Source organism: Lissotriton vulgaris, chromosome 11 (assembly GCF_964263255.1).
Source record: "Lissotriton vulgaris chromosome 11, aLisVul1.2, whole genome shotgun sequence".
Lineage (NCBI taxonomy): Eukaryota > Metazoa > Chordata > Amphibia > Caudata > Salamandridae > Lissotriton > Lissotriton vulgaris.
Window position 1 is genome coordinate 706,152,443 of NC_141699.1, and position 24,297 is coordinate 706,176,739.

The following is a 24,297-nucleotide window of genomic DNA, read 5'->3' on the forward strand; positions in this document are numbered from 1 at the left end:
GCCTTCTGCTGCTATGCAGTAATAAACGGGTAGTATAGTTGTTGCTGGAATCTAAAACGTCATGGCAAGTTATTTTTTTCGCTATCATTAAAACGGCCTTATTTGTAAACTTTTCTTAAAATCAAAGGAGCAAAATTTATTTCCCTTGTTCTTTTTGTTAGATTTTGATATGCATATATTTGTTTCAGGAGACACTCTATATATGCAACACATTCCCCGCAGTTATGTAATCACAGCGTTTTTTTCCTCAGTGCAATTGATTTCTCTTCTCCCATTGACAGGCTGACCTCGAGTCATAAAACCATTTGCTTGCGCGATTTTGGCCGTGTTTATTTATAGTGTAGTGTTCACATAATTTAAACAGTCACGTTCCTAGCTCGGTGGTTGAAACAATACCTGGGCTGTTCAGCTTGGTGACTATAAACAGCTATCTGACATCATCCTGCACTGTACATTCCGGGCATACACATTTACACAAACCCCCTGAAAAAATACAGATGTCTCACGAGCCACACTCTAACCCTGTGCAAACAGTGACCTGTGGGCAGGGGAGTGTGGCTTGTACCGTGGACAGAAAGTACAAGGCGAGGGGAGCACAGCCTTAGGCCAGTTATAGAGGACTAGGCTGTAGCGTCTTTCCTTTGAAACTAATGCGGAGATACCTCGCGGGGTCAGAGTTCAGAGCTTTACTATTGATACCAATTCACAGGAACAACAGGTGCATTCTTGAGCACCTCAGCAGGTTGAGCGCCGCTTCCAGAGAAACGTGGTGACAAAGAGGTATGTATTGCTGTAGGGCCAACCTAACTATTGCGTCGAGTAATGTTATTTATAAAGGGCAAGAAGACAACTCAGTGTGTTTTGTGCACACACATATAGTCCTTTTTGGTTAATATTGTTTTAGGAGAATGCATGTGAAAAGTAGCTTCTTTGGAGAAAATTGGTTTTACCTTTGACCGTTTTTAGGGTTTACTGTCTTGGATAAGTGTTTTTTTATTTGTGTAGTGGCTGTGCAGCTTTTCAGAGTCTGCGACGCAGCATGTCTGTGGTAATTACACTTCTATGCTGAACTGTAGAAAATACTAAGCAACTCCCACCCTCTTTTGGAGGGAATCCCCCTTCTTGGATTCATCTTCGCCATCCAAAACGAGCAAAATGACGCCCATCAATTTCATTGACCTCACCTGACCTGGTAACCTTCCGCACATTACATAAATTAGTCCATCCTCCATGATTTCAGTGTGCTCACCCTCTAAAACGAGTATTTCGAGTCTTAGGGCGAAGAGGTGTGCGGAGGTAGACAAAATTGGTGAGGGTGTTCAAATGGGCAGCAGGTGCCAAAACTAATTCCACGAGAATTTTGAAAATCCATCCGCTTTCATTGTATTGCTGTAGAATTAACAATCTATGAGGAATTACACACAGTTCAAAATCCTACAAACATCTACATGTTCTGCATGCATCTCTGCATTAACTGTAAACTAATATGGTAATACACTGCCTCTTCCTCCCCATCATACTGATGCCTTTTATTTTTGCTTTCGTTTTTAAAACATAAATAAAAGGCTTTGTCATTTACAATGCCAATAGCTTAAACTCGCATAAATGCGAGACCTATTGCATTGCAAATGCTTGTTAAATCTGAGCTGCAGAATCAAAGGACAATGGAAAGTATTTCATGACTTTATTAAGCTTCTGAAATGTAGAGCAGTATACAATTTCTGAAGAAAAATTAAAAAAGCAATCATAAAAGCGAAGCGTTCCATAAACACTGGCAAAACACTGTTTCAGTTGTTTTTTATGGCGCGAAAATGAATAAACACTGAAAAGCACTGTTTTTTTAAGGTATGGAAATCACTGGAAAACACTGAAAAAACACCACCAGAATTTACCAAAAATAGAAACTGAAAACAGGAAAGCCTAGGTATGTTTCATAACCCTGTAAATGTATTGGGTCTATTGCCCAGGTCTCCTGTAGACAAATTATCTGGTGGGTGTATACAAAGTCCAACCATGATTTAAGAATGATCTTTGAACGAAGACCTGCTACGTTCCAGTATAATACAGATAATGACAGAGTAAGAGGAGTTAAGGTGTTAACGGCTGGGCTTCCTAATTGAAGTGGAATATGGGAGGTAGTGTGGTTGTTTTCAGTGACAGAGGCGAGTTGTGCCTCTAAGCATAAATGAGGGGGTATTACTACTGGTGCAAGGGTGTCATCAATGTGGAGTGGTAGCAAGGAACTGGGAGGTGAATTTGGAGGTAATGGAGGTTTAGGTGAAATAGATGGTTTTAACCCTGGGGAAAGGGGATTCATGTTATCCTGGGTGTTAACAGATGGTGGCCAATCCACCATCTCCAGGCAATCATATCTGTTAAACAAAGGAACGCCCCTCCAGCCAAAAGTTGGCGCGGGATCTCTGCCCCCTTGACCCGCCCAGTCTAGCCAAACAGGTCTTCTGTTCCAATTTCCTACCTGGGTCCAGTTCCATTCTGGACCTGAGGCATAGTGATTAACAGGAGGATAGAAATATGACAGTCTTTTGGTGCCTATTCCGTCTGGTGTGAGTTGGGAACCCCAGGAGCAAATATGTTCAACTGTATGGGGATCTTCGAAGTTAATGATAACCCAGTCCTCGTGAATTGTTGTTGGCTCTTTACCTACCCAAGGGACCCTACGGACCATTGTAACTCTATTATTAGAGTAAGGAGGGAGGGGCCTATTGGCAGATAGCCAGTGTAACACTTTATTTTTTAGGGACCAGCCTGGTTCCTCTGAGTTTGGGTTTAACTCGGGGACCCCCGTCATGAGGACAACGAACGGGGTAGCTTCTGGGGGAAGGTGGAAAGAGCGACCACCTTTCCGTCTCGTATTGTAAGCGGCATTTTGGATTCCTGGAGTTTTTGCTAGAGTGGGAGCCTGAGTATGAGTATGAGTAGGGGCTGGAGCTGGGACTGATGGTGTAGCAGGGCCCTTTTTCGCAGCAGTGGATAATGTCATTTGTTGCACGGCTGAGGTTGATGGTTTTTGGTGAACAACTGCGGTAGTAGTCGCAAGTTTGGGTGCTTGATGTGTCATTGTTGCCCCTATTTTGGTAGGTTTAGGGTTGGGTTTTTGGGCCACAGGAAGAGTAGGAACTGAACTCTTCTTGGATTTAAGTTCTAGAGTTAGCGTTTCTAACATCTTTTCAACTTTGGCCAGGGAAAGCTCAATGGGTTGCACATACAACTTAATTAGTGCCTCTAGTCTATCTAGTAAATGGATGTCTAAGGTGCAAGGGTCACGCCCTCTTCCCACGTTACTGCTAGGACTGAGGTTAGGCATGTTGGATGAAAGATTAATAATATCTGGTGCTATGAAATTAGCCTCTTGCTGGGGTAACGCAGATTGGATGATACTTTGTTTAGAGGATGAAGTTTGTAAACTGGGTTGAGTCGGGGATTGTGGATGGACTCGAGAGTTGGTTTTTTGGGGCGTGTTCTTTTTCCCTTTTTTCCCTTTTCTTTTGTTCGGTATTGCTCCCTCCCTCAGACCCCTGTTGTTGGTGGTGTAGGAGTCCTCCCCGCTCGGAATTGTGAAGAGAGTCGGAGTTCTCTCCAATGATAGGGGGGATTGGGGTAAGGGAGACTGGGACAACTGAGTGGCTGATAGATCGATGGAAACCGACAGATCCACGGTACCTGGCACAGTGTGGGAGTCCAATGGTGCGCCAGATTCTAAATGGTGCTGTGGAGTTCTAGCTGCAGCCAATAGTCCTAATGAGGAACGCTTGGCTATAGCTAGATCGAGAGACCCTCCTTTCCAACAGGAGGACACCTTGATTGATAGCGTCATTAGCCCTAGAGATGAATTGGTCAATTGGACCGATGGTCTGAGCAGCATGTGATGGCTTACTACTTCTAGTATTTCTGGGCGACATGCTTACAGTGAGACTGCACAGAGTAAAGAGAATAATGGGTAGCTCCGGAACACAACAAAGCAACGATGGTTAATATAACGCAAAGAGGGTGATATATTACAAATGTCAATAGGGTGGCCCAGTCCAGTCTTACCCGGTCTTGAACGGGCTTAAACGGGCCCGCCCTTGGCCCGGGCTTCGCCCGGCGTCCCGCGAGACGGGGGTGATGCTGTATTTGAGCGCCTCCTGGTGCACAAATGTCGCGGAGTATGCCACTAAGGATGCTGGGTCCTGTGGTCTTTTAGGCCTCACCCACGCTCCACTCGGCGGCCAGACCCCGAGGTGGAAAAGGAGTCAGGCGGCGGGAGGCACCGCCGCCTCCACAAGTTTCAACTGCCTTCGCATCCTCCGAAAGATCTTCAAATGGATACCCTCCAAATGCAGAAAGACCATCACCCACGCACTCATAACCATCAGACTGGACTACAGCAACGCCCTCTATGCCGGAGTCAACAGAACCCTCCTACACAAGCTCCAAACAATCCAGAACGCCACTGCCAGACTCATCCTCAGGACACCACAGCACGAACACATGACCCAACACCTATGAGACCTCCACTGGCTCCCCGTCGAGAAGAGAGTGACCTTCAAACTTCTCACCCACACCTACAAATCCCTCCACAACATCAGCCCCAAGTATCTCAACGATAGAGTCTACTTCCATATACCCAAAAGAAACCTCCACTCCGCTGATCTTGTCCTGGCAGAGACCCCATGCATCCGCAGAACCAGAGCAGGCGGGTGATCCTTCTCCGACATCGCAGCCAAGACCTGGAATGAGCTCCCAGTCAACATCAGGCACTCCCTGACCCTGCACACCTTCAGGAAGAGCCTAAATACCAGGCTCTTCGACTGAACCGAAGCTGCCCCCCCCCCACCCCTAGCGCCATAAGACCCTCACGGGTGAGTAGCACGCTTACAAACCCTTCATTGATTGACTGACCAGAAGTGGTGCTGGAACTAGGATTTTGGGGGCGTTGTAGCACTCCCCGATAACCACGACAAAGCTAAAATGGAGAATGAACAATAAAGAAGACCTTAAAGTGTTTTTATTTGGGTAGCATTGCGATTGGTAATCACCCAGGCTACCCTGATCAATCACAATTCTGCAATGCAGCGTTGTGATTGGTCTGAGTGCCTTTGTTTGCCACTTAGAGAGAGACTGGGGGCTCTGCATATTTTCCATGCAGGCTATAAAGCATCCTGCGTGGAGAACATGCAAAGTGTGCATGACTGTTTGGTCGGCCCCAGAGGGCCGGTCAAGCATTCATGTGCACTTGAAGTGGGCAAACCACTCCTCTACTGCTTTGCTCTGAGAGCAGAGCAGCCCGACTGCCCACAAAGCAGCTTGAAACAATAAAATGACAATACGATATTTTCGTTTTATTTTTCCTTTCATCACACTGCTTAAAAGCAATGGGGCGACGCTCCTCCGCCTTTACGGAGGAGCTGCCACTGTTGCTAATTATTTGAACTTACATCTGTGTTTTATTTTATTTTCTTTGATTACTAAGATAGGAATTTTCTAATATGAACCTAGCCACAAGGTGTGGTATTGTGTGAAAGGAGAAGGCTTCAGTATATCAAGAAGTTCCAACACTCATACATAAATAATTTGTTACCTTGACAAATTAAATATTTCTAGAATATTAAGAAGTACATGGAATGTTTAAAGTACACGATTCAACACTAACTCTTTAGGTCCGATTCAAAGATATTTGCATTTGTAATTTTAACTTAAATGCACAAATGGCTTGCCTTGTGAGTGCAGATTAAATTTTGAAATTCACAAAAAACAAATTTGCACTTGTAAATAAACTTACTGATGCAATAGAGCATCACAGTGAAATAAATTGTTTATATTTGCGTGCCAGTGAGTGGGCGTTCTGGGTAGGGGGTGCATACACAATACACCAAAGTTGTTGGTATTGACAAACTTCTCCATGTACAGTTCTTACCCTAGAAAAATTCAGAGATATACCCCTGACGAATGCAAAAATGTATCCATTTCCTGGGAGAAAATGGAAAAAAACATCCCCACAGTTGTTGGAAGTGTAGGTGAAATTGTTTCTCTACTGAAGGTGTTCTCCGAAGTCGATCCTGGAGGGCCGGATCCATGACGGATTTTTAAGATAACTACATTTATCCCTAAATGGGGAAATGCTACAAATGTGGCACAGATCTGGCCCTCCAGGGCCAACTTTGGAGAACAGGGGGACAAATATTTTCAACGCACAGAGAAAAGTGAAAATAAATTCAAGAGTGGCATTGTTGTAATGCAAAAGAAGTTTCTCAAGCATGATCACTCCCCCCTTCCCAAATATCTGGACTGAGGCAGCTTGTTTTTCGACTCTGAAGCGCACTCTTCCCTGCTGACCTGGCCCCAGTGAATGTGCTCTAACTCTTCCTAAGTGAATGTGGAATTATCTAGTACCTGGCTACCATATTTAACGTATCTAAACATCCCTAGTGCATGATACAATGTGTACCCAGGGCTAGTAAGTTCAAAGTCACTAGTGGACTGCGGCAATTCTTGTGCCATCACTGCAGTGATTAAGTGAAAACATGTGTTTAGATCTGCCACCTCAGCCTAGTCCAGCAGCTTTTAAATTGCCACCTGACTCGACAATCTATACACTTTTACATAATCGAAAATATCCTTTTTAATATTTTAGGGAAGGCCTTATTAGCCCATATGGCAGGGTGCTAAATATTAAAAATAAGGACATGGTTCTTTTATGTTTTAAATGTCCTGACAGTGAAAACTCAAAATTGTCGTTTTCACAGTAGCAAGGCTGGTAGTCCCGCTGGCTAACATGGGATTACACTAGTCCAACCACGAAGTGCTTACTTCCATTTGGGACCACCAAATATAGTACTTCGGGGTATTAAACTAACTGCTACATTAAAATCAACAATGCTTAAGTAGCTTTAAATATTAAGGGGTCTTTAAAAAGTCACCGATTCTTGCCCCTAAGTTTTAGTAGCCGTTTCTCATTTACTACAGCAGTTGTTGCCGAAGACAGCTTTCTGTCTTCCTGCCAGGAGGCGTGAATGGCTCTCAGGCAGGAAAGGGGAATAAATGGCCGGCTGGTGGGAGGAGACGTGACCTCTTCCTAACAAATAGCCAGTGGGCTGTGGCCACAGATGGAAGACATAAATCACACCTTAGCTTGCCCGCTCCTTTGTTTAGGTAGACAGGCTGGATTCACTTCCAGAGGGGGGAAAACCTACAGCAGAACTGGTTTGCCAGGAGGGGTAGCTCATTATACTGGATACACCTTAAGGGTATGCCCACAGCTCTGACCCAGGGACAAAGGGTCCTGACATCATGGATTAGAGCGGATAGATGCAATGTGGGGTCTGTTTAGTGCCAACCATACAGGCAGTGAAGTAAGAGTGGTTAGCGTTGTCCCTTGAGAATTATGGCCCGTTGATCAGGGAGTTCTCCCCACCCACAAAGTTGAACCTCAGAACAATGTTAGACTTGGAAAGAACAGATGAGAGACTGCGCATGTTGGAACTGTGGATCTTTGAAAGACAGGTAGCACCAAGAAAGACTGCACCTCCTGAACCAAAACAAGACTTCAGAAAAAGAAGGGCTACTCCTGCTGTTGAACCTGTGGTGAAAGACCCAAGGGGCTAGATCTGCTCCCATTTGTGCCATGGACTACCTAGTGGACTCCAAGTGCTAGTTGACTAGCCTCCTGGTAAGTTTCAGGGACACAACAAATAAAGAAGCCCTGCACCTACACAGTGCCCAGCTGACCAGTTACCAGTCTTGGTGTAAATTGCAGTAATGTATGAGAAACCTCTGAAACTCATAACTCTAGTTCCTTTCAGCAGATTTTTGTCATTTTGGTGTCTATTTAATGATAAAATATATACTATTTTTAGAAATTAGAATAGGGTTTTCGTTGTGTCATGTTTCCTACTTATTGACTGTTTTGATACTGAAATGCTTTACTCTTGCTATCCTTCGAGTTAAACCAGACTGCTCTGTGCCACATCTACCCAACCAAGACTTGGCTACGCTTTGATTTAAAAAAATATATATATCTGTACCCGATATGGAATTGTGCCATTATTTCTTTGTGAGGTCTCACGACCACCCCGACTAACAATCCACTTTCTCACATACAATATGTACAGTTACACATGTGGAACTAACTACCTTTCCAGGCATCTAATTGGAAATTCATTAGCCTTTTCCAGGAATACTCATCGCTACCTGAGACTATGGAAGGTATTCAGAAGTACTCTTAAAATCATTGGGAATTTCATAAATTTGAGTTGGTCTAAAATATCGATTACAGGAATATCATGATACCTTAATATCGCAGCCAAAATATCGAGGACCTAGATATCGCAAGGTAAACGCATATAGGTAAGCATACATTTACTATTCTTAACACCATGTCTTGAATATGTGTGTGTCATGAAGGTAAATATACGTGGAGTTAGGGATTCTAAAATCTAGACATACTTACCTGCCCATATTTTTGTCCTCTATATTTTGTCAACGATATTAGGGCAAACAGATTTCCAACACAATGTTCAGTACCCAAACAAGAAAAATTGTAAATCTGCACTTAATCGAGGAAGTAAACTCACAGGTGCATTTGTATGAATATTTTATTTTTGTGCTCCTCTGTCCTCAAAATGGGCAGGCATATTCCTGTTTTTTTAGGTAACTGAATGTCACCCATTTCTAATGGCTTCACATCTGCCTGCCCAGGATTAGAAGTGGGGGAGTACTGATAGAATGATGCAAAGCCAGGCACAGCTGGTACAGGTAAGAGCAGTGGGGTGGGGCAGGGCGGGAGGGTAAGTCGACTGATGACGGGATAGGGAAAATAAAGAAATAAAACCACTTACCTTGCTCTCGCCGCATTGGTAATGCGGTTAGTGCAAAAAGAGTGGTTTTATTTATTTGTATTATTTTCCCTATCTCATCATCAGTCAACTCCCCCTCCCCCCCCGCCCTCCCCCAGTCCACCCCCCCCTCCCCACACTCTTACCTGTACTGGCCGTACCTGGGCAAAGCACATGGATTGCCTGCTAGAGTGCCGCACGTACATTGCAGGCAGGCACTGCAAACACACTTCCATGCTGGAGTGGTTGCTTTGAAGAGTACTGTCGGGGTCCTGGGTAACATATTTACCTTAATAAATTTTTCCTGGCTCCTCACAGTGTTCGTAAAAGCAATTGTGCTGGGTTTTGGGATTTCTTTTTCTGCTTACTAAGTAAAAAGTCAGCCTTAATTATAGTGAATAAAGGGGGAGCCTTTTGACTATTTTGAAACCCCCCTAAATGGTTACCCCACCGTTAAGGGGGGTGGGGGCACACATTTTTACAGAATCAACACAAACCAAGACACATTAAGTCACATCTTGAAGAACCTCAGTTACTTTCGATTGATTCATTGTAAAGCCCCCAAACACAATTGAGGTCCAAATGCACCATAAAAGGTCAAAATAATGAACAATAAACAATTAAGCTTACTTTGTGAAAAATATTGAAATGGTACAACTCTCAGACTTAGGTCTCTGTTTTAATGTAAAAATTAAACTATAGTAAATCCATAAGTCAATTTGATTCTCCTGAGCACTCGCAATCTATACAAGCACAATTCGTAACAGTGTCCTCAATATATCCACAGCAGTCCCAGGTGGGCAATCCAAATAACGTATCAAAAAGGGTCCTTCAGATCATGAGGCTTTTATTGTCCTTTAGATATAGCTTCTCCACATTCCATGTACAGGTATCATAGGATATATTCAGCCAACACGTGTTTCGTCTCGTATAATATTTACACAACGACTTCCTCAGGGCTGAAATCATAATACAAATACAAATCAACAACTCCATAATTAATACTCTATAATACTATACAATTCTACCTTAGTTTCAAGAATCCCGTGACAAACAGAGAAAAAGAACCCGGTAGGAAATACCTAGAAGTTCATACACCCGATACGTGCACACTCTCAAAGAAAACCACCACCATATTATGTACAAGGGTTCATGTCATCTATCCAACATCGTGTAATGTAAGTCTTTATTACACTCAAAGGCTTAAAAATAACTTTCGCCACGTTCAGGAATAACTATCCAATGTCCCTCTATTGTCAATGTCGGACTGCCCAGTAAAGGGTGGTATCCGTTATAATAAGCAACTATTTACATAATGACATCTCATATAAGAGCCAGTGTTTCAAACCCATGTTCACCGCATGCTATCCAACATGACTCAGTGTTTAGTGCAATCAACTAGCATATTTACCATAATCTCAGTGTTCTTGACAGTTCATAAATTGAGATAATCTTCCTACTTCGTACTCCAAATAATAATTTGTAAGACCCTGTGAAAAGTAAGTCCAGGGAACTCAATAGTAAAATTGTCTAAGTTCCAAAGTACTAATAGTCCATATTATCACAGTAGTTTGATCCACTTACCCTGTTCTTATTAACGAAATATTCACAAATACAGGAGTCTTCCTTTCTTTTTACAATATATTCGGTTTACCACCGATCTGAAATAGAGATCGAGTGGGTGTAAATATATTCCCTCATTCCAATATCCGTTTTTTACTATCTAATACTTATTCCAGATTCAGTTGTGCCTACCTTGGTTAAGCTCAGTGTTCGTCTTATCCACGAACGCGTTCCGATCGGCGTTCCGCGTCCGCGCCATATTGGAATGACTATTTGTACTCTTAAGTATTCAGCGCCATCTTGTAATAGGCAAATAGGTCCAGAAATGATTTATCTAATCATTATTAAGGAACTTACACAACCCGAAAGTTTATCCGAGTTGATGTAACAGCATAAGTTGACCGCTCGATATCTCAAATCGGTCTATATATAGTTTACCCCGTATTACTGTCTATTCTAAACCGGACGTCCACACGGGCATCTCAGGTCCTCGTTTTTATAAATGAAGGAAAATACTATCCTTCAAAAAACTCAGTGTATCTATCGCTCCATTTCCTACACGGTGCACATTTTCGGTACTTTTAACTCTCTGTTTGATGTCGGTAATAAGACAAAGATGCCAGCGCCATCTTGTAATGGTGAAACTACATCGGCATATTAATCTATCTGGTTAATCAATATCCATCCAAAGTCCTTAGTATTAATTCCTCTCAGCATTTAATTCAAGCTTAAAAGTAAATGGGGGTAAATATTACATCTATTCATACAGTGTATTTACTTCATGTTAGAGTTTAATCTCAAATATATGGGTGCCATCTTGTAGTGGCAAATAGATCGGAAAAAGGACCTATTTATCTAATCAAGACTCCTGCTAATTCTTAGCTTTTGACACAAGTCCCATCGATTTGATATAATTCCATATTATAAATGGTCTCTAACCCTCCAAGATATTGTATTGGATAGAGACAGAAAGTTTACACGCATCCTAGTAATGCTAGTGTCCCTGGTCTATGAGAATCACAGAGTCTCTAACCTTCCAAGATATAGTAGTAGATAGAGACAGAGAGTCAGAGTTTAGGTGACAGAGTCTGACTTCAACAATTCTCACTAAACATTTGATACAAACCATCCTCATATATAATATACTCAGTACATACATGTCACATAGAACAAATATTATTGGAGCGTCCCATAACAGGCTCCATCCCTCATCTGAATACAAACGGATAGGTGAAAAGGAGATTCTTACATATATAAATTGCTGCAAACATATATGCACGGACCAATCACTCCATACATATATTATTTACAATTGTTGATACTCTCCCAATACCCATATAACTGGTCATATCATATCTTCCTTAAATCCTATATCCTAAACAGGATTCAGTATTGCATAAAATTATCCTCAATAGCCAACATTCAGTCAGAGACAAATTCATAGTACTCAACATATCACTCTTCTCCCAAATAATATTGGAGCTCGTGGTCATTATTCAAGCCTAGTTCCACAGCTTTAAGTCTCATCAACCATATGACCTCAGTTCGTCTTAACTTGAGTTGCCTGTTACCCCCTCTCGGATGTGGGCTGATGTGTTCAATACCATGATAACTGAAGTTATGTCCCTGCCTGTCATCACAATTCTGTACTGCATGTGCAGCGATAGGATATCGGGTGTCCCCGTTCTTCCACGCTCTCACATGTTCTGTTATCCTGTCAGGTAGTCTCTGAATCGTGCTGCCCACATAGATCTTCCCACATGAGCAGACTATCACATACACTACATATGTAGTGTCACAATTTATGAAACTCATTATCTCATAATTAGCTGAACCGTTGTAGCTAAAGTTCAATACCTTCTTCATTGCCCACCTGCAAGAACTACAGCGTCCACATTTATGGAAGCCTCTAGTCTTGTTCGTTAGCCAATCACTAGGTTTTGCTATAGGATAACTCGGGCTGACTGAGTTGGCCTAAGTCCTTCCTTTCCTATAAGTGATATTCGGTCTCTCCCCTATATAGGGTAGCAGATCCCTGTCCGTTCTCAGTAAATGCCAATATCGATTCAATATGGCAAATATCTTATGACTATCCATATTGTAGTTCGTAATCATCCTCACTAGATCATTCGATCCTGTATCTCTATCTTTTGCCAATAATGTTGATTTCCTATCCAGATTCATAGCTCTCCTTCTCGCTTTGTCCACTTTGCCATGTTCATAACCTCTCGCTTTGAATCTGTTCGATATGTCGATCAGATTATGTTCAAAGTCCTCTTCTTCTGAACAGTTTCTCCTAGCACGGACCATTTCACCGAAAGGTATCTTGTCTATCTGACTCTTAGGGTGACAGCTACCTGCATGCAAAACTGCATTACAACTAGTCTCCTTTCTATATAGCTTGCTACACAGTCTATTTTCTTTTATGTACAATTTGATATCAAGAAAGGCAATACTTTCCTTACTGTATTGTGTAGTAAACCTCAAATTTTTATCATTTTCATTGAGGTACTCAAAAAATTCCTTAAGTTTGACTTCAGTACCGGTCCAAACCATAAGACAGTCGTCTATAAAACGACCCCAGTAGTGAATGTACTGTATCCACTCTTTCCCACGCTGACCCCAGATCCACTCCGCCTCAAACCATCCCATAAAAAGGTTGGCAAAAGACGGAGCAAACCTGGAGCCCATCGGGGTACCAAGGCGTTGCCTATACCATTTGCTGTCAAAGAGAAAAATATTATTTTCCAGAACCAATTCTGTCATTTTCAGAATCATGGAAGTATGTTCGAAGAGCTCAGCAGACCTTTTGTTTAAGAATGACTCTATTGCACACAGCCCTAAATGGTGGTGAATATTTAAGTATAATGATACCACGTCCAGGGTAACCAAGTACATATCTTGTTCCCAAACCAGATCATTCATGATATTCAGTACGTGCTTTGTATCCTGAATATACGAAGGTAGGTTATGTACATACGGCCTTAAGAAAGTATCAATATATTCCGATAACCTCTCAGTTGGGCCCCCAATTCCGGAAATGATTGGTCTTCCCGGTGGTCTCTCTCTATTTTTATGTACTTTTGAAAGCGTGTATAAACACGGTGAGCGGGGAGTTCTGACTACCAGATAACTGTATTCATCAAAATCAAGTAACATTTGATCATACCATATTTTCAAATAACCATTGATCTTAGTCGTCACATCTGTAAGGGGATTTCTGCTCAGACACTCATAGTAGGTATCATTATTAAGTTGTGATAGAACCTCATCATTATAGCATTTGGTGTCCTGGATAACAACATTCCCGCATTTGTCTGCCATGCGGATAACCACACTTTTGTCATTCATTAATACATTTAGTGCCCGTCTTTCCCCCACAGACAAATTATCATTCTTAATATATGGTTTGATCACTTTACTTTTATCAATCAATTTATCTATTTCCAAATTACATGATTTGTGAAAAACATCCAAAACATTCCCTGATGTCAGTTGAGGCGTCCATTTGGATTTAAGTTTAAGACCCGAGCTCTCACTCATGTACCTATTGACCTCTAGGTCATCCAAAAGTCTACCCACAGTTATCGGGTCCTCCTCATTTTCAGTAATAGATAGTAAGAGTCTGGTAGCATTCACTCCTTCAATCGTCAGATCACTCAATATTTTATTTTCACCCTGACATTTCGTTTTCTCAGGTGCATTTGCAAAGAATTTCTTTAATTTCAGTAACCTCACAAATTTATATAAATCAATTTTGGTCATGTACCAATCTGGTACCATAGTTGGACAAAAACCCAAGCCCTTCTTCAAGAATGAAGAAGGTATTGAACTTTAGCTACAACTGTTCAGCTAATTATGAGATAATGAGTTTCATAAATTGTGACACTACATATGCAGTGTATGTGATAGTCTGCTCATGTGGGAAGATCTATGTGGGCAGCACGATTCGGAGACTACGTGACAGGATAACAGAACATGTGAGAGCGTGGAAGAACGGGGACACCCGATATCCTATCGCTGCACATGCAGTACAGAATTGTGATGACAGGCAGGGACATAACTTCAGTTATCATGGTATTGAACACATCAGCCCACATCCGAGAGGGGGTAACAGGCAACTCAAGTTAAGACGAACTGAGGTCATATGGTTGATGAGACTTAAAGCTGTGGAACTAGGCTTGAATAATGACCACGAGCTCCAATATTATTTGGGAGAAGAGTGATATGTTGAGTACTATGAATTTGTCTCTGACTGAATGTTGGCTATTGAGGATAATTTTATGCAATACTGAATCCTGTTTAGGATATAGGATTTAAGGAAGATATGATATGACCAGTTATATGGGTATTGGGAGAGTATCAACAATTGTAAATAATATATGTATGGAGTGATTGGTCCGTGCATATATGTTTGCAGCAATTTATATATGTAAGAATCTCCTTTTCACCTATCCATTTGTATTCAGATGAGGGATGGAGCCTGTTATGGGACGCTCCAATAATATTTGTTCTATGTGACATGTATGTACTGAGTATATTATATATGAGGATGGTTTGTATCAAATGTTTAGTGAGAATTGTTGAAGTCAGACTCTGTCACCTAAACTCTGACTCTCTGTCTCTATCTACTACTATATCTTGGAAGGTTAGAGACTCTGTGATTCTCATAGACCAGGGACACTAGCATTACTAGGATGCGTGTAAACTTTCTGTCTCTATCCAATACAATATCTTGGAGGGTTAGAGACCATTTATAATATGGAATTATATCAAATCGATGGGACTTGTGTCAAAAGCTAAGAATTAGCAGGAGTCTTGATTAGATAAATAGGTCCTTTTTCCGATCTATTTGCCACTACAAGATGGCACCCATATATTTGAGATTAAACTCTAACATGAAGTAAATACACTGTATGAATAGATGTAATATTTACCCCCATTTACTTTTAAGCTTGAATTAAATGCTGAGAGGAATTAATACTAAGGACTTTGGATGGATATTGATTAACCAGATAGATTAATATACCGATGTAGTTTCACCATTACAAGAAGGTGCTGGCATCTTTGTCTTATTACCGACATCAAACAGAGTTAAAAGTACCGAAAATGTGCACCGTGTAGGAAATGGAGCGATAGATACACTGAGTTTTTTGAAGGATAGTATTTTCCTTCATTTATAAAAACGAGGACCTGAGATGCCCGTGTGGACGTCCGGTTTAGAATAGACAGTAATACGGGGTAAACTATATATAGACCAATTTGAGATATCGAGCGGTCAACTTATGCTGTTACATCAACTCGGATAAACTTTCGGGTTGTGTAAGTTCCTTAATAATGATTAGATAAATCATTTCTGGACCTATTTGCCTATTACAAGATGGCGCTGAATACTTAAGAGTACAAATAGTCATTCCAATATGGCGCGGACGCGGAACGCCGATCGGAACGCGTTCGTGGATAAGACGAACACGGAGCTTAACCAAGGTAGGCACAACTGAATCTGGAATAAGTATTAGATAGTAAAAAACGGATATTGGAATGAGGGAATATATTTACACCCACCCGATCTCTATTTCAGATCGCTGTTAAACCGAATATATTGTAAAAAGACAGGAAGACTCCTGTATTTGTGAATATTTCGTTAATAAGAACAGGGTAAGTGGATCAAACTACTGTGATAATATGGACTATTAGTACTTTGGAACTTAGACAATTTTACTATTGAGTTCCCTGGACTTACTTTTCACAGGGTCTTACAAATTATTATTTGGAGTACGAAGTAGGAAGATTATCTCAATTTATGAACTGTCAAGAACACTGAGATTATGGTAAATATGCTAGTTGATTGCACTAAACACTGAGTCATGTTGGATAGCATGCGGTGAACATGGGTTTGAAACACTGGCTCTTATATGAGATGTCATTATGTAAATAGTTGCTTATTATAACGGATACCACCCTTTACTGGGCAGTCCGACATTGACAATAGAGGGACATTGGATAGTTATTCCTGAACGTGGCGAAAGTTATTTTTAAGCCTTTGAGTGTAATAAAGACTTACATTACACGATGTTGGATAGATGACATGAACCCTTGTACATAATATGGTGGTGGTTTTCTTTGAGAGTGTGCACGTATCGGGTGTATGAACTTCTAGGTATTTCCTACCGGGTTCTTTTTCTCTGTTTGTCACGGGATTCTTGAAACTAAGGTAGAATTGTATAGTATTATAGAGTATTAATTATGGAGTTGTTGATTTGTATTTGTATTATGATTTCAGCCCTGAGGAAGTCGTTGTGTAAATATTATACGAGACGAAACACGTGTTGGCTGAATATATCCTATGATACCTGTACATGGAATGTGGAGAAGCTATATCTGAAGGACAATAAAAGCCTCATGATCTGAAGGACCCTTTTTGATACGTTATTTGGATTGCCCACCTGGGACTGCTGTGGATATATTGAGGACACTGTTACGAATTGTGCTTGTATAGATTGCGAGTGCTCAGGAGAATCAAATTGTTTAGTAAACCTTTTTTAGGTTGTGTGGGGTGTTGGTGACCACGCCCTTCCTTTGAGCACCGAGACGTATATTGGGAATCTTAATTACCATAAACTTGCAGAGCGCCCCCCTTTTTTCCTGGGTTACCAAGTGTTTGTTAAATCCATAAGTCACTCTTTTTTATATAACAGGCGCATCTAGTATATTATTGGCACACCATGGTATTTATCATTCATTATATTCAACGGCATTTTTTAAGTGCAGCACAATATGCACGGAGACCTAACATATACACATATTATAATTTTAACACATTTTAGGTTTAGAAGAAAAACATCATTATTATATATTACCACGTTAGTGATAAAAAAAAATTCATCACAGCATGTGTAAACTGTCGCCTTCTACCACGTGCAAATACTAATGGTAAGTATGGAGGTAAAATGCTAAGTTTTTTTTCTGAAATAAAATGCTGAATTCAGAGATTAGGCACAGAAAATGGTATTTCTGGCATCAGTTCCCACCTCATGTTTTAGCACTGCTACCAAAACGAGCACCATTGTTTTTCATTTTATAACTGTGATCTTGGACAATACTCATTATTTAATGTATTATTATTATTATTAGTGTGTTTTGTAAAGCGCGCAGCGGCCCCAACGGGGCATCCCGGCGCTGGGAGACTCTGAGAACTAGGGGGACAGGTCGGAGGTACCAAACTAGGAGGAAAAAAGAAGGGTTTTAAGGGATTTACGAAATACTGGTTCTGTCTGGCATGTGCGAAGAGCTAACGGAAGCTTATTCCAGTGCTTGGTAGCACAGACCTCAAAGGTTTTTCCACCAGCACAGGAACGCTTAAATCAGGGAGTTTCAAGGAAAAATAAGGAGTTGGAGCGTAGTGCCCTGGATTTGGCATAAGGGCGAAGAGTATTTTTCAGATGGGCCGACCCATTGCCTTTAGATGCACGAAATGCCAGCGTCATTGCTTTAAATACGCATCTTTTCGCAATGGGTAGCCAATGCAGTTTACGAAGGTGAGGGGAGATATGATGTCTGGCAGGAATTCTCTCCACCAGCCGGGCCGCGGCGTTTTGAACCGTCTGCAATTTGTAACACAGGCCTGCTGTGATACCAAGATAAAGGGCATTGGCATAATCAAGATGGGATATGATTAATGCCTGGATCACAGTCTTGCGGCATTCCTCCGGCAGATAGTTAATAAGCCGTTTGATTGTTCTGATTTTGGCAAAGCATGAGGCTGCGACTGTTTGTACCTGGGTATCGAAGCTGAGATGGGTATCCTAGCGTACTCCTAGGTTTTTCACCGAGTTTTTAGGCGTGGGGGCCTGGCACAAGTCTTCAGGCCACCACAGGCTGGCATCCAAGGGAGAAGGAAAGTTGAAAAACAGAATCTCCGTTTTACCTGCGTTGAGACGGAGGGAATTAGCATCCATCCAGTTGGAAATGTCTCTTAGGCAGGATTTCAGTGGGTCGAAAGCAGATGCAGAAGGGGTATTGAACGTGAAAAGTAGCTGGATGTCATCAGCATAAGATGTAGATTTGATCCCAGTCTGGGAGATCAGCTTAGCCAAAGGGGTGAAATAAACATTAAACAAAAGCAGGCTAAGGGAAGAACCCTGTGGGACTCCCCATTTAAGTGGCCTGGCAGAGGAAGTGAAGGGAGGGGTAAAGACTTGCTGGGTGCGATTAGACAGGTACGATGACAGCCACTTCAGAACAGAGCCGCCTAGCCCTAAGTCCTCCAGCCTTCTCAGCAAGATCTTATGAGGGACGGTGTCAAATGCTGCTGAAAGATCCAGCAGCACTAACACCGCCCTCGACCCTCGGTCAAGCGTCCATCTCACAGAGTCGGCCATTTCAATGAGGGCCGACTCCGTGCTATGGCCCGACCTGAAGCCATGCTGGGAGGCATGAAGGAGCCCATTGGATTCGATGAAACTAGCCAATTGGGAATGAACCAGCTTTTCCAAGACCTTGGCTGGGGCAGGCAGGAGGGAAATGGGCCTGTAATTACAGGGGAGGTCAGGATCTAAATTGGGTTTCTTCAGAATGGGGACTAGGGAGGCATGCTTCCATTTGGTAGGGAAGCATCCTGTACGGAGTGAGTCATTCCAGATGTGATTTAAATAGGGGTTAAGTAGGGGTGCCAGTTTTTTGTATTCCCTGGCTGGCCAAGGGTCGTTAGGGGAGCCTGATTTATATTTAAGGAGCTCAATCATAGAATCTGCTTCCGATATTACCGCGAATTCAGTCAGAGAGAGTGGCGATGGTATGAGAGGAGTGGATCGCTCGTCGTCTCCTTCTGTATTAGAAGGGGGAAAGGATGTTTGGATGTTCTCAATTTTGTCCTCAAAAAATTGAGAAAGCTTGTTGCATAATGCCTGGGAGGCGGGCTGGGATCTAGTCAACGCAGCGGTGTCTGTGAAGGATCTAACAATGTTGAAGATCTCCCTGGCTCCATTGCTGGCGAGTTTTATTCTAGAGGCCAGGAAGTCCCGTTTGTGCTCCTCTATCATTCTCCGATAGTCTTTGAGGGCAGTTTTATAGATGACTTTACTGTCCGGGGAGTAGTTCTGTCTCCAGCGGCGTTCAAGAGATTTACAAAAGGTCTTTATCTGCCGAAGTTCATTGGAGTACCAGGGGGCTGAAGATGCCGTCCTGAAAGATTTGACAGGTTTTATGGGGGCCAGTGCGTCTAAGGCCTGACTGATCCATGTGTCTAGTTCGTTAATAGCTTGGTCAGGGTCGGTTGACAAGCAGGGTTGGGAGTTGTTGAGATGTTTCTGGAGCGCGTCCAAAGTGATGCGACTCCAGTTTCTTCCTGAAGATTTAGGCGTGATAAAAGATCTGCAGGGGCGGGGAATGTCAATCTCAAAGGAAATAAAGAAATGGTCGGACCAGATGACCGGGATGGGGGGGGGCCACCCGGATGGAAGAGAGGTTGGAGCAGATTAAGTCCAGTGTGTGTGACCCGCATTATGCGTGGGTAAAGTTATTAATTGGACTAGGTTACAGGCCGCTAGCATGGAGATAAATTGACTACTGTGCGGACATGATTCATTGTCGACATGGAGGTTGGAGTCTCCTAATGCAGTAAAGTTGGAGTATCGTGTACTGAGCTGGATGATATAGTCCGTCAAAGCCGGTAGGTGCGATAGATTGGAATGAGGAGGACGATAAATAAGTATTCCCGAACAGGAGGAGGACGGTGAGGTTTGGATGCTAAAAGGCAGACCTTCTATACAGTCGATGTGGTCAAATGGGGGAAAGGTGGCTGTCCAGGTGGATTTATGAATTAGGGCAATACCACCTCCTGGTTTGCCATTAGATCTATTGGCACAGCTGATACTGTAACCCTCCGGTAAGGCAAGGGAAATGGCGGGGTTCGTAGTGTCATTGAGCCATGTTTCCGTTAGGAAAAGCAGATCCCACTTGTTATCTCGGAGGGACTGCCAGATGTCAAAGGCATGTTTGGTCAAAGATCTGCAGTTAATAAGTGCAGATCTAAGGGTCAACGGGGGGTGATCGCTAGAAATAGAAGCTGAGGTGGGGGCGTGGATTGGGCGGGATGTTAAGCCAGCAGGTGACAAGGAGAAATGACAAGTTCTGCAGACAAAGTCTCGGCTTTGGGCGTCCAAGAGAAAGCCAGAGTGAGTCCTGCAGCGGGGGGGTCTAAGAGACAGCAGATCGGTCCGGGTATAAGGTGCGATGTTGTGGCTGGTGGGTCGGGCATGAAGACCGGCCCCGGTCGCGTCCTGATCGCGGACGAGCGCAGACGAGCTTGCCTCATGCGCGCCTTTGGCACGCAATCGTCGCGCCCGCTGCGCTTCCGGTCCAAGCACATTTTTAATGTGGGAGGGCGAAGGGGGGGGCGTGGCCTCTGAGTGGGTGTGTCCCGGTCAGGGCGTGGGTAAATGGCGATGGAAAGCTCAGCGATTTCGCCCTTCCAAGCACTCGTTTTTGCTCCAAAAAGGGGTGCCAGTAGCAGCAGTGGTGAAACAAAGTGAGTGCACAATCTATTTAAAATTGCAGATTTTATAGGTTTAAAAGCGCAAGAAATACAATCTAGCTTGTGGCTCCCGGCTGTGCCTCAGGAGATAGTCAGAGTCTAATCAGCGCGCTTGTAGTTCAGCGCGCCTTTATTGACACGGGCGGGGGGCGTGGCCTCTGAGTGGGCGTGTCCCGGTCAGGGCGTGGGTGAATGGCGATGGAAAGCTCGGCGATTTTGCCCTTCCAAGCGCTCGTTTTTGCTCCAAAAAGGGGTGCCAGTAGCAGCAGTGGTGAAACAAAGTGAGTGCACAATCTATTTAAAATTGCAGATTTTATAGGTTTAAAAGCACAAGAAATACAATCTAGCTTGTGGCTCCCGGCTGTGCCTCAGGAGATAGTCAGAGTCTAATCAGCGCGCTCGTAGTTCAGCGCGCCTTTATTGACACGGGCGGGGGGCGTGGCCTCTGAGTGGGCGTGTCCCGGTCAGGGCGTGGGTGAATGGCGATGGAAAGCTCAGCGATTTCGCCCTTCCAAGCGCTCGTTTTTGCTCCAAAAAGGGGTGCCAGTAGGAGCAGTGGTGAAACAAAGTGAGTGCACAATCTATTTAAAATTGCAGATTTTATAGGTTTAAAAGCGCAAGAAATACAATCTAGCTTGTGGCTCCCGGCTGTGCCTCAGGAAATATTATATATTGTGATTTTATGACACATGGATTTTGTGACTGACTGACCTATGTTATTTGCATTTTCCTTTTTTGAGTAATTGTATGTCAGATACAGCAATTGCTTTAAACCACTGAACTACACTACCCTCAGCTGCTAGTTTAAAAGTCAGCTCCTGTCCCTTCAATTCTAGGGTTAGACTATCTTTGGTGCAATCAGGAGTATAGTGCTAAGCAAACTCTGCACACTTACAGGTGCTACAAAAACAAAACTAATTAGTGCTTCCAACTGAACAATTTTTTATGAGAATCCAGCTGAGACTATGACTCTTTCCATATCTTTACATAGATCAATGACTGGTGGTGGTTGGAATGGAAACTATTCACTTGGAGATGGAAATACCATGACACAGTGGCTGCTCTAGTTGAGATCCTGTGGTTCCCCAGGCCTGTCTTTAAAATAAATACCACCCTAAGCTTTGAATGCATTGAAAGCCTTGCACTTTTGAATTCAAAATTGAGTTGCCAGCCCAGTGGCTGTTTCTGCTGACTGAGTTGCACAAGCAGATCATTAAATGCCGTCAATGTCAATACCCTATCGCACCATATTTAACCAAATATTGGTGTATTGCAGTTAAACAGGTACAACTAGATACTCCACTGTGCCACCATTTTCTCTAAGATCTGTGGACATTTAGTACACTCACTCTTTAGGTGGCAGTTAGCTTTTTTACAACCCCCATGGCTTTTGTGAATTTACATCAATGGCCATCCCAGTGTTTACTCATAGAATTGTTCCCACACCACTGACATCACTTGGAGTCAGTGCAGATTCAAACATACCAGAGCGGCTAGTATCCTCTATAAATCAAGAGGACTTACCTTTTACGCCTCAAAGGCGCACAGAAGAGACTCAGTGATGTCAGGCGCTTCTTCAGGTGCTCTCTTTTCTTCTTGGAAGCTCTAGGTTCCACCACACCTTCTACCACACTTCCTCCTCTTGAAATCTTTTTCTGCAGGCTCATATCAACTACCAAACATCACAAGAAGAAAAATCAAATTCAGTCAAAGTTTGTTCTCGGCCTCAGTTGGCTTTGCGACAGTGCGCTTTCACAGACAAACTATTTCAGCAGTGTGTGTTAATAGAAAGAACCTGCATAGACTGGTGAGGAAAGGGCAATGATTGTGAGTAGAACATTCAACAATGTTGTTCATATCCTATCAATTTCCATTTTCTAAGAACCTGTGAGGGTGTGCTGCAGTTTCCATAAATGCCTGCTCTCCCTCACATCCAGGAGGTTGATTTAGTCTGTAAAAAAATGCTTATCTGTCTAAAGATTGTAATCGGACTAGTAAAGTCGCATTAAGATCCTGGCTAAATGTTCACTTCACTTGATTGTTTATTTTCATAGCTTATAGGTTTGTGTGAAATGTACTTTTTGCTTAAAAGGTTTATGAAATCCACATTTAGCGAAGAGTGCAAAGGTTGTCAACTTCGTCAAACTTTGCCTGCATGTGCAAATTCCCAGCAAAGCATTTTTCCACAAACTTAAAAAAAATAAAAAAAATATAGGAAAATAAGACAAAAACAATTCTAGTAAATGAATTGGTCTTGGATTTTCCCCACACAAAGCATAATTGTGTAATTTTCTTTCTGCACGTCTATTAAAACCATCCAGTCTCTGAAAATGCTGACGTTTTGAAAAACTTTTCGAAAGAAAATATTTGCTAATTAAAAATCAGATTATGCTTTATTTGATATTTTAAAAGGTTTTTGCTCCAGTCAACATGCGGTCCAAGCCAGCAATATTGCTTTTGGTTCTAGCCATAGTATGCGGTCTTATATTTCTTGGAGTCAAGGAGACTACTATCTTTCTGTGATGCTGGTTTGTCTATCTTCATTTAAAAAATAAAATTTCCCTAATTTCTTTTGATGGCCATTTTTGCATCAGAAGCTTCTCTTTCTGGATAATGGAACTATTTACAGACTTTGTGCAATGAATTCCAACAGGCCATAATCCCTGTGATTGTAGTCATTCACAATGGGTCGCAAATTGCGACCTGCCTCATGAATATTGATGAGGAAGGTCCATTTGCGAGCCACTGCGATTCGCTAACAGTGCCAAACACACTGGCACATGCATCAAAGCTTTTTGCGATTGCAAACCGCGCGATTCGCAAAAATTGTCCGTTTGCAATCGCAAAATGAGCTTTTGCAATGCATTACGGGTCAAGGCCCTCGCAATTTGAGAATTCGCAATTAATTGCAATTGCAATTTGAGAACTCGCATTTAAGTTATCACATTTTGCGATTCCTTAAATGCAATGGAAGAACCACTTTTAAGTAGCGATTTCGCTACTAGGGGTCGCAAATTACCATGAAGTTGAACTTCATGGTCATTTGTAAAAAATGTGAAAAATGCACTAAAGTGCATTTTTCAAAGTTGTAGGTTACACACACACGTCCTTGGGACATGTGTGCGCACAACATTTGTGCACAGATCAATTTCAGGGGTGCAACACTGTGTCCTTTTGACACCCTTGCACCCTTGAAATTGCATGGGCAATTTGCGAGTACCAATTGGTACTGGCAAATTGCGCATGCAATTTCCCATTCAATTCCTATGGGCCTATTGGAAGCCTTTCCTTAAACACTTAACCGCGGCGGCAATTCTGCTGCGGTTAAGCGGAGTGGGCGGGGCCGCGTGGGCCAACTGACATTCG

The 24,297-nt window shown here is 42.5% G+C and overlaps 1 protein-coding gene across 1 annotated transcript in view; it reads right to left on the bottom strand.

Annotated features, from left to right (window-relative positions):
• LOC147683350 (uncharacterized) overlaps window positions 1-24,297 on the bottom strand; it is a 120,106-nt gene that overhangs the window by 17,437 nt on the left and 78,372 nt on the right. The window contains exon 2 of the mRNA XM_086944825.1: window positions 22,456-22,603. Coding sequence (XP_086800951.1) covers window positions 22,456-22,598 — 143 coding nt within the window. The 5' untranslated portion in view covers window positions 22,599-22,603. The remainder of the gene's footprint in view (window positions 1-22,455; window positions 22,604-24,297) is intronic.